At 37.2% G+C, this 10,297-nt stretch overlaps 1 protein-coding gene across 1 annotated transcript in view; it reads left to right on the top strand.

The window, feature by feature from the left end:
* TBCD (tubulin folding cofactor D) overlaps positions 1–10,297 on the top strand; it is a 134,998-nt gene that overhangs the window by 61,159 nt on the left and 63,542 nt on the right. Inside the window, exon 15 of the mRNA XM_026075690.1 lies at positions 7,198–7,255. Coding sequence (XP_025931475.1) covers positions 7,198–7,255 — 58 coding nt within the window. The remainder of the gene's footprint in view (positions 1–7,197; positions 7,256–10,297) is intronic.

Here is a 10,297-nt window from a genome sequence, read left to right on the forward strand (position 1 = left end):
AATGGTGGTATTTTCCATAGTAAGTTTTTAAGGAAATATTTTAATTTGAAGGGCTGCATTTAAGTTGTCTTCTGGCTGAGTTCATCATAAATCATGTGTACTATGAACTTCTTAAGATAAGGGTACCTAAAGATGTGCTTGCACAGTAAAATTAAGGTGTGATTGCATCTTGGGTTGTATTCCTGGGCTATTTTTAATCTAACCAGCATGGGTAATGGTAGCAATGAGGACAGTGACACCTGTGACCAGAATATTACCAAATGTTTCCACCAGGCTGTTGCCAGCTGTGCCGAGTTATGTACTGCTATCTTTAAACTGGCAGGAGTAGATTTATACTCATGCTGCCAGCATATCTTCAGGATGAGTGTAGCCATACGAACGCTAAGGTCTGGTTCAAAACTGATGTTTTTTGTAGATTTGGTCATTAGCCTCATGAGAGTATATCTGCTGCTTCAGTCCTCTGACTTAATTGAACAGCTCTGAGGTTTCTTTTAAGGTCTAACAAGCTTGTTCCTTAAATGAAACTTAAAAAAAAAAGCCTGAGCTTGTAAGGCATCTTTTTATCAGAGTTTTTCTTCTGTTTGTGATGCTTTGTGCAATACATTTTTCTTACCCATTCTTTTTCCCTTCTGTGCTGCAAAATAATGTCATTCTTTTATGTTAGATGCAAGCTCACTATTTTGGTTTTATCTGATTTGTGGTGTTTTGTTTGRATGTCATGAAGCTGTTTGTAATTGTCCACAAGTTCTCACAAAGGAGACTGCGTTTCTGAAAAAGCTCCTGACTTTCAGCTTTCAGTTGTTTGGAAATGAATTCTACTTCTCTTTTTAGGAAAATATCAGATGCAAATAGTTGATATCTTCCACCTATGGTAGTAATACCAATTCACACTGAGGTTATGCCAGCTATGCCAACTCCACTTGTCTGGAATAAGTGGGTGGAGAGGGGAGCAACACAAGGTGGGGAAGAAGCTGAGAATTCCTTATACTCAATTGTAAGGTGTTCTGCTTTGTATATACTTAATTTTCTAGCAAAGCTGCACAATATTTTAGCTAGTATTAATGCTACAGTAAGGCTCTACTTAAAAATTCTTATGCTGGCCATAACTTTTCTGAATATAATCAACTCTTGAAGGTAGAATTGCCACTCTAGAGAGAAACAGGTAAAAAAAACTATTCAAATACAGTATGACACACAGTTTCACCTATTGTGTCAGCAAGCTGATAATTACATACAGTTTTTTTTTTTTAAATCTAGCCTTAGGTGTGTCACTGTTTTACTTAAAGAAGAGTCATACTTCTAGCCACAAGCAAATTGTTGCTGCCTTTAAAAAAAATGCAGAACTCAGCATCTTGAAACAAAGCACATGATGTTCATTGTAAGCTGCATTGCACAGCAGAAGCATCTGTCTATATGAGAATACAAGCTATTAGAATTCTTACAGGAGAAATTGTAAATTGTTGACCTGAAAGGAAAGCTACTACCTCTTCAAAAAGGTGTAGTGACTAATTGAGATCCTGAACTGTATTTTTTGCTCTGGTGTTAGGACTTGGAAGTGGTTTATCCTTCACAGTCGTTAACACTGCTGTTTAACTGGCTGGAGGAGCTCAGATAGTGCTGAACTCGGAGTGTGAGCAGCTGGTTGCTTAATAAGAGCACTCGGACTCGAAGGGCAAGGTGGTCACGATGGTAGAGTAAGCACCCTGGAGAGCTGGTGGTAACTACAAGCTGTTGAGTGGGTATATAGTTAAATAATGACCTATTTCATGTCACAACCTTTGGCACATGGTAGTGTATCTCGTCCGGGAAGCTCACCAGAGTGCCAAAATGTTGAAGTGTGGTACAAACTGAGTCTTGCCCCACAGCCAGCTCAGATTGTGGTGCAGCGGTTACAAATTAAAACAGTGGGGTATTTTGCTTGTGTGTGTGTGTGTGTGTTTTTTTCTTTCTTTTTTCTTTTTCTCTTCTCTTTATCTTACCTGCAAAGCTATATGGACTTGTAAGGTAATTGGGAGAACTGGCTCTGTCTTTCCGACTGTCAAAAAAGGGAGATAGGTTTTGAAGTAAGCCCTTCCTACGTCATCAACACGTGAAAGTATGTTGTCATGTTAAGTGCTGAACTTTTTATGTAGGCAGGCAACATAAATATTTCACTTTTTGCTTGTGAAAAATCACCTTAAAGCATATACAAATCATATTTTGTTAATAAAACTCGTAACAATGTTTTGAAAGAAATACCTCCTTATTCAGTGATAGCTGTTTCCTCTTTGCTTTCTTATGACTGTTCTGCTGCTAAGTAATAAAACTGTCAGAATATTGATGTGACAGACTGAGGTGGCAGTAGGTCATACATCTACCTTCTCCTTCCTACACAGGTCTTAACCACTCTTCTTGAGAAAGAAAAAATTACAGGGAGAGGACATGTGTTAAAAATATTTGCCTCACAATTTTTACATTTTTACTTATTCTGCCAATTTTTCCCTATCCATATTTCAACAAGATGCAGTTAGTAATGTTTGCCTCTTTTTTTTTTTTTTTTTGAAGTCCAGTTAAACTGATTTCTAAAACCTTCCCTGTCCTGTTCAAACTACAGGACCACAAGAAGAAAATTCTTGGCAAAGTGAGGGAAACATCACTCACTGTAGGATAGCCTTACTGTGTTTTGGACTATTTGCATGTACTGAAGTTGCTGTTCAGGCATATTTTTGTGACGCTGCTTGACTGAGATTTGTTCTCTCCCAGTCTCCACGTGCATGCACTCTGTTTAAGCTTATCTATGGGGAAAGTTAAACATAATTTAATACCTTGAAAATATGGGAAATTTGATTTCTGTTCCCTTGGGTGTAGAATTTATTATCTGTAGACTGGCAGGTGCACAACAAGAAGCGGAGACGTTTTGTTTAAAATCTAAACAGCAAGTAAAAAGGAAAACCTACTTCTACTCTATTATACAATTAGCAAGATTAAATTGTTACTTGCTATCTTAATTATATGAAACTATTGCACAGTCAGAAGGGAGTTTCATTTTATCTGTCATTCGCTGGTGTAGGTAATCAATAAATGAGTCGTTATTTAGAAAGAGCTAAGCGCTCTCCTGTTCGGCAGAGCGCTAATGCAACTGGTGCGCAGGGTGGAGGCGTGCAGGCAGCTTTGCCTTCCCTGCGGTGCTGCGTTGTTTTTGAAGAAGGAAAAAAAAGGAAGGTGCGGCCATGGGGAAACGATGCAGCTTGCTCCGGGGCAAGATTGTCCCGCAGGACTGGGGAAATCTGAAACGTCGCTCTGAGCTACGTCTTGTACCATGATGAAATCCTGAGAATAGCTTTTTTTTCTCTTKTGTATTTGAACGTTGCCTTCAGAAGAGAGTTGTGGGCCTACTGCATCTTGTGCTTCTGTAAAATTATTTCCTCCAGGGGCATCATACGGTGTTTTTTTTGTTTTTGTTTTTTTGGTTGCAACTCCTGTTCCAAATGTTTTCCATATTGTTCTTTTCTACAGGACTATTTATATGAAATATCGGTGTATTTCAGGAATTGAAAATTTTTCTCATTAAGATATGAATTATGTTATCATACAAATTTTTATTTTTAATCTCAACAAAAGTTGTACAGATCCAAGTTTAACTTTCACCATTTCACCCCAAATCTTGGGATTGAAGTAACACACTAAATATCCCAGCACCTTTGTTTCTGTATAACTCTCAGCTAAAATTASGAGATGGCAACCGTGCTGCGTCTTTCCTCGCCTTCAGATCTTCCACTTGCCTGTCTGGTGCTTCAGTGCGATCGCTGGGCCTGGCCTCCCCTGCCCTCCYGCAGAGCAGGGAGGAGAGCTTTCCCTGATGCTAAAAGTCAGACTCTTCCCTTTTTTGGGCTCAGGAAGGAAATTCTGGTTTTGTGCCAAATTGGCAGCCGGTCTGAGAGTTTATTTTCTCCTTCCCACAGCTTCAGGGTGGTATGCTTGAATTAATCGGAGTAAATTCTCGGAGGTTAGCGATAGGATAAGCTGCTCGCTGCCTGTGTCCGGTGTAGGTTCGGCCTAGAAGGATTGGCACCAAGTGAGCAATGAGGTTCAAGTTTATTTCCTGATGCTTAGGAGGGGAGGGTGACCTGACATTTCTGCGGTAGGACGGCCTCTGCTCTCGGAGCCTTTCCGCTTTGCAGGGGAAGGAGATGAGAGGACCGTCGGCTGGGGAAGCGAGCTGCTTGCGCGCTTCGAGGCCGAGTCAAGAGAGTATTTAGGGGAGACAGGGCAGCGGGTTGGGAAGAAAGCAGGAATTGCTTGTGGACTGATAGGGTTGCAGCTTGTTTTCTAAAATCCATTTGTGTTTGTTGTCCACGGAGCTGCCTTGCCGCGCTCACGGGCGAGACGTCCCTCGCGGGCCCGCGAGAGGCGTTTCGCAGGGCTGCGAGAGGCCCGGCTGCTCCGCTCTGCCTGCTGGGAGGCAGGTGTGGTGCGCTGCCGGCAAGTCAAGACACGTCTCTGCACCTAGCTTAAAAAAAGGTCCCACTTGGTTTGACATAAACAGTTTCTTTATGTTAGGAAATCCTGGTGGAGTATCGCATAAACTCCCACGACAAAAGCAGACAGGTGAAGACACCTTAGACATGTTTCATCTTAGGCATGTTGCTCTCCTTGCTAATCTGTGTGGTAGGGCGGACTGTGCCTGCTTTTTAAAATATTAAATTAACTTGGAAAAAACATTAATGTCGTTTGATAAGTTGAAAATGCTTTTATTAAAAGGCTTAGCATAAAACCATGACCATAGTTTGATTTATGAATATAATGAGGCGGGAGATTAAAAAATTCCTTTTTTTTTTTTTTTCCCCCTTAACCTAGTATTGAGTTGAAGTGCTGAATAACTCAGGTGGCATCACCTAGACAGTATGTTGTTTTGCTGGTTTTACTTAAATGGGTCTGCCTTACAGAAGAAGAAAAGATGGGAAAGTCTGATTGATTAAAAACTGAAACATTGGCCAGGAACTCTTATTGTGTATAATAACCTGAAACTGGTTTGCATTTTATTAAATTAACCAGATTTTAAGTCTAAATATGAAGTGGAAAGAGCAGACTTTATTTTCTGGTGAAAGCCCTTTAACATTTGCAGTTTGAAAAGACCTATACAAGCTTTTAAATCAGAAGATTGGAGAAGTTATTTGTGCTGAAGATGCATGATGTAAACTATTTTTGTTTTTTGATAAATTGTTTTGCGGGTCTTACTTTCAGTAATATACTACGATTATGGGAGAAATTAAGGACAGAGCAGAAATGCCACAGTGCTTATGTTGAGCCATAATGTATTAAAGAGGGGGGGGTACACTGAGGGAGTAACACGACATACTTTTCCTGTCCTCATGTCCTTGACTCTGGTCTCTAAGTGTCACTTTGGGCCACTGCTGGAGACGGGACGCTGGCTTAGAAGGCTTTTGGTCTGAGCCGGCACAGCTCCTCTGACGTACCCTGCAATACTTACCTTCACGTTCCTCTGATGCAATAAGGGCAGCGCTCTGGATTCGGAGCTTTCTGGCTTGCTAATTTTGTTCTCTTTTCTTTTTCCAGAAGAGAACAATATTGAAAAGTTGCGTAACTCCTAAAATAATTTTTGCCTTACAGTCCGGCTAATCTGAAACCTCAGGCAGAAATTTGCTTCTGTGTGCTTTCCAGCATGATTTCCAACCACTTCCTTAATTTTGAATATGTTCTCTTCTGTAATTAAAAGATTTGTGGGAGCTTTTTGTATCATTAAAACCATATACTTCTGAAATGTTCTTTTAAAGTGATTTTCAAGTTTCTCTGTGTGCCAGAGAAGAAAATTAGCAGACATTGCATGAAGATGATGTGTTTGACCCAGCACTTTTTTGGAACGGCCTTGTAAGCTGCTTCCTATATATTCCTTCATAAGTATTTGCTCTTCCAATCACTATCATATGGATTACCTTCCTTTGTCTTATAATCGCATAATATCTTTGTGGCAAGGACGGGAATTGCTCATGCGAGTAATGCTAGGAAAGCATTAACTGCCTGTAGAGCAATTTTTACATCTGTTTGGTAAAACATTAAATTGATGGGTTTTTATTTTTCCATTTCAGTCTTGCTTTCTGTCTCTTGTTTTCCTGAGATGGGAATAAACTGCAATTACAGAGGCAATGTTGATCGTGCGTTGCTGTGAATTTTAACAGCACGGTCTTCTGCACCGTAGGAAACTGATTGCCACTACCCAGGGAAGTTTGATATCATCAGTGTAATTAATATCTTTATGCTAAAGCAAAGCTATCTCGGATTTACTTTTCAGTCAGTATTTATTTCCTGTTTTGCCTGGAGTCAATAAGTAATGTAATGAAGAGTTTTGGGGTTTGAAAGGAATAATTTTCTGCTTAAATGATTCTCCTGAAGTGATGTTTATTTGTTGCTGAAGTTAATTGAATGCTGCAGGTAGATTTCTGGAGCTGTAGACTTTGTGTCCTGGAATATATTCTTTCTCTCCTGTTGCGTGGCACATCTTTAAAACCTGTTCTGTTGAGGTAAAAAGGAGTTGAACTTGCAGGGTTACTTGACTTCGTGCTTAAAGAAATATTTTCATATAATCATGCCTCAGGATCTCCATGTCACCATTTAAGAAACTTCTTTGTGATTCATCTTGAAGTGCCACTTTTTTAGCAGGATTTACATATTGTTTTCTGTTTTTTTTTTTTTTTTTTACTTACAGTATATGATACTTCTTGTACAGATAGCTGTAATTTCTCATTGCTTAACTTTTAGTTTTGCCTAGGTCTTACATAAGACTTGCTGTGAGTTTGGCTACTGAGAAACTGTATTTCCAAGTTTTGATTTAAAAGTACGCTGTTTGAATCTCACATATAGAGATACTGATTTTGTCCAAAATTTAGAACTCTGCTACGTTTAAAATATGAAACCTTGTTATGCAGTTAAATGTATGTGCATACTCCTTAAATTGCTTTGATACAGTAGGACAGCAGTTGTCTGTTTGCTGTGGAAAGTCCACAGCAAACTAGGGAAAGGAGGAAGTATGTGGATGTTTCAACCCAAATTTAGTTTAGATTTGCATTTATAAATAATAAGCTCCTTGTAGGAAATACTGAAATACCAAGTATTCTGCTTAGAAGCCTAAACATTGAAATGATGGCATTGCACGTTTCTTCTCATGTTTTCATAACTTATACTCATTTTTTCTCTTCTCAGTGCATTGGTTATTGCTGCAGTATTTGATCGTGATGTTAACTGCAGAAGAGCTGCTTCTGTAAGTTGTCACATTCTAACTCATGTTTGTTATTTTTATTTTAATTTCATAATTTGTAGTGTCAGATGGCTATGTAAATTTACAGTATATAAGCAAAATATTGTCCTGTGAGCAAAAAAGTGCTTTTTAAAATCCTTAAAGCTGTGATATGAATGTAGATTTTAAATAATATAATCCACAGATCCACGTCTTGATTTATGGCCACAGTTCACAATCCGCTGTATTGTCATCATATTGGACAAGATAAAATATCTAAGAAAGAGCTAGTTAGCAATTTCTAGTGACAGTATAAAACACAAAATGATCATAGCTAATATACAAACTAGATCTTAATAAATCCGCCCGAGTGGTAAGTTGTTTGAAATTAATACTTTTCTAGTTGTTCATCAACTCTTGTTCTATAACTGAAGAAAGTTATTTGAAACAGTCTAGAGTAATCTGTCTTTCAAACATGTCTTCAGTTATTTTACAAAACTTTTCCATAGGACAGGGATTTTTTTTTTTTAAAGAAAGTGATATACCCATTATGCAGATACTGCTGTCTAGTTAATAGAACTGACGCAACAAAGTATGTTCTGTGGAGCCGTTGTGCAGAACATGTCTATGCTGTTGAAAATTGAAAAGAAGCCATGATTGTTGTTAAGAGAAGGGCGTTTATGGAGGAGAAGTTAGAGAAGTTGAGAGAAAGAAAGGATGGCCGTCTTGTCTTTGAGAATGTAAGTCAGTGATGTAAGATGTAAGTTATGTTTCTTCAACAGATAAAACAAGTTATCTTATGCAAATTAAAAAAAATCTGTAACTATATTAATAGCTATTTATATTAATCAAACACAAGACCAAGCAATATTTGTCAGAGAGCCATATGTCCCTATTCCTAAGGACAAACTTCCCTCTGAATGCCTAAAAAGAAAGGCAATTGTTGCAGCATGYGAAGCAGATTAACAGTTCTGGGTCTTATGTTTTGACTGAAGTTTTGAAAGCTAATACATTTAAAGGTAAGGAGGATTCCTCAGGGATACCTGGACAGCATCCTTATTTCTTCTAGCTGCACCTCTGCTTGAGAGTTTAAGCTGTTGAATGAAGCTGCAGCATAATATCTAGGGAAGTGAGTCAGTTAACTTGTGTAACCATATCGCAAATCGCTTTGTCTAAATAGGTTAAAACCAAGGCATGGAAGATAAGATGCTGTAGATCGCTGACTACTGATATAACATGTTCTTTGCATGATGTACAATTAATGAATAACAACAATGCTGCTCCCCTCAAACTAAAACACCTAAAGTTTGGAAACTATAGAATTTACCGTTCTTGGCTAATTTCAGTCACTTTGGTTGAATAATGTCCTTAGATGAAAACACAGGGACCTTTGTTTTCTTGAAAACTGTRTGAACCATTAGCAAGTGTAGCTGGTGAAAAGTGAATTGTTTATTTGATTATATATTTATAGAAATTATCCTAAGAATCAGTGATAACAAGGATAAAGAAAAATAGTTTTTAACGTGATTGCCACTGCAAGAGTACTACTTACCTTTAGTGATGTTCTACTTGTACTTTGTAATCTTTATTATGATTTAAACATAAATTGATAGTTTGACCATGAAATATGGTGCTGAAACAGATATATTTACTAATGCAATATGCTTAGTGCAGATTGTGCTTCCATATTTCAAATTAGTACAAAATATAGTGCATTGTTTTCTTCTCACTTTAAATATGCTGTCAAGTGTTCTGCAATTTGATTAACTCCAGTCAAATTAGTTTTTCATTAGTACATTCTATTTAGGGCTGGTAAAAATTTGAAACAGCTGGTTTGTTTGTTTTTTAATGGATCATTATTAGTATACTAAAACCTTTATTTCCTGTTTTAGGAAGGCAGGCAAAGAAATATTTTGTGTTTACCAGCTATTACTACAATTTTAAGGCGTAATTATTCCCAGTCGTTACTACAGTTAAATACATGTTTAAACAAACAACATGTTTTATTAGATTTTCCATCTGTTACAATATGTAATATGGAGCACCAATAAAACAGAAGTACACATGGAGATATTCTGAACCCCGAGGTCAGGGAGAATAAACCAATGCTGTTCTTTTGAAGCTCTGAAAGCGTTTTGAGCCTACTTTTGCAACTCTTCCATTAATAATCATTACAAGGGATAATCACATGGACAAGTGACCTTGCACTGGGCTTCATTGTGTTCTGACAGCTTAAAGAGAGGAGGTTTTCTTCTTTTTGGTTGGTTGGTGGTTTCTAAAAACATGACTTGGAGAATGGTCTAGTATTTTTTAGCTTTTTGTGGAAATAGCAAAGTTTTCAGGTTAGAGTATAATATTGGTTCGAAAGGCTAGATAGTCATCTAGGCCCTGATATCATTGTATCTTTAACTTAGATCTTTGTATCTGATTTTTCCATCTCTAGAATGGGGATGATAACGAAAAGTGACAAATGACTATTACAAAGCAATTGAAATATTAGGATTCCTTAAAAATTTGCAGTTCCAGTTGTAATATGAAAATATGTTTGAAATCGTTAGTGACATTTTCAGTGATTAACAATCTTTTTTTTTTAAATATTATAAAAAAAAACTGTGGAACAATAAAAAGTGCTAAAGGAAGAAGGAGGGAATTCTGTCAACATTAAATGAGCTATGGAAAATTGGCTTTTTCACTTGGATGAACAATATATTTAATTCTTTTCATATTTATATCTTATTTTCTCTCAAGAAACTTTATAYAGAATAATATCGTGGGTCTTCTTCCTTGTAACTTTTTCTGTACAAGGTACTCCTTCACACCCAGGAAAAATAATTTACAATATCACTTTTTTTTTATTTGGCAATTTTGCTGTTGAAATGGAGATAAGATGCTGTTCTCCCAGAACAGTAGCATGTTTTAATTGTTAGGGCAGTGGAATGTGCAAGGTCTAGGAAGCCTTTCTAAATCACTGGTGAAGTTTTCCAAATGTAGCTCTAAACACTTTTTCCTTTGAGGGCTTTTTTTTTTTTTTTTTTTTTTTTTTTTTTTTTTTTTTTTTTTTTTTTT

This window comes from Apteryx rowi, unplaced genomic scaffold (assembly GCF_003343035.1).
Source record: "Apteryx rowi isolate R43461 unplaced genomic scaffold, aptRow1 scaffold_41, whole genome shotgun sequence".
Taxonomy (NCBI): Eukaryota; Metazoa; Chordata; class Aves; order Apterygiformes; family Apterygidae; genus Apteryx; species Apteryx rowi.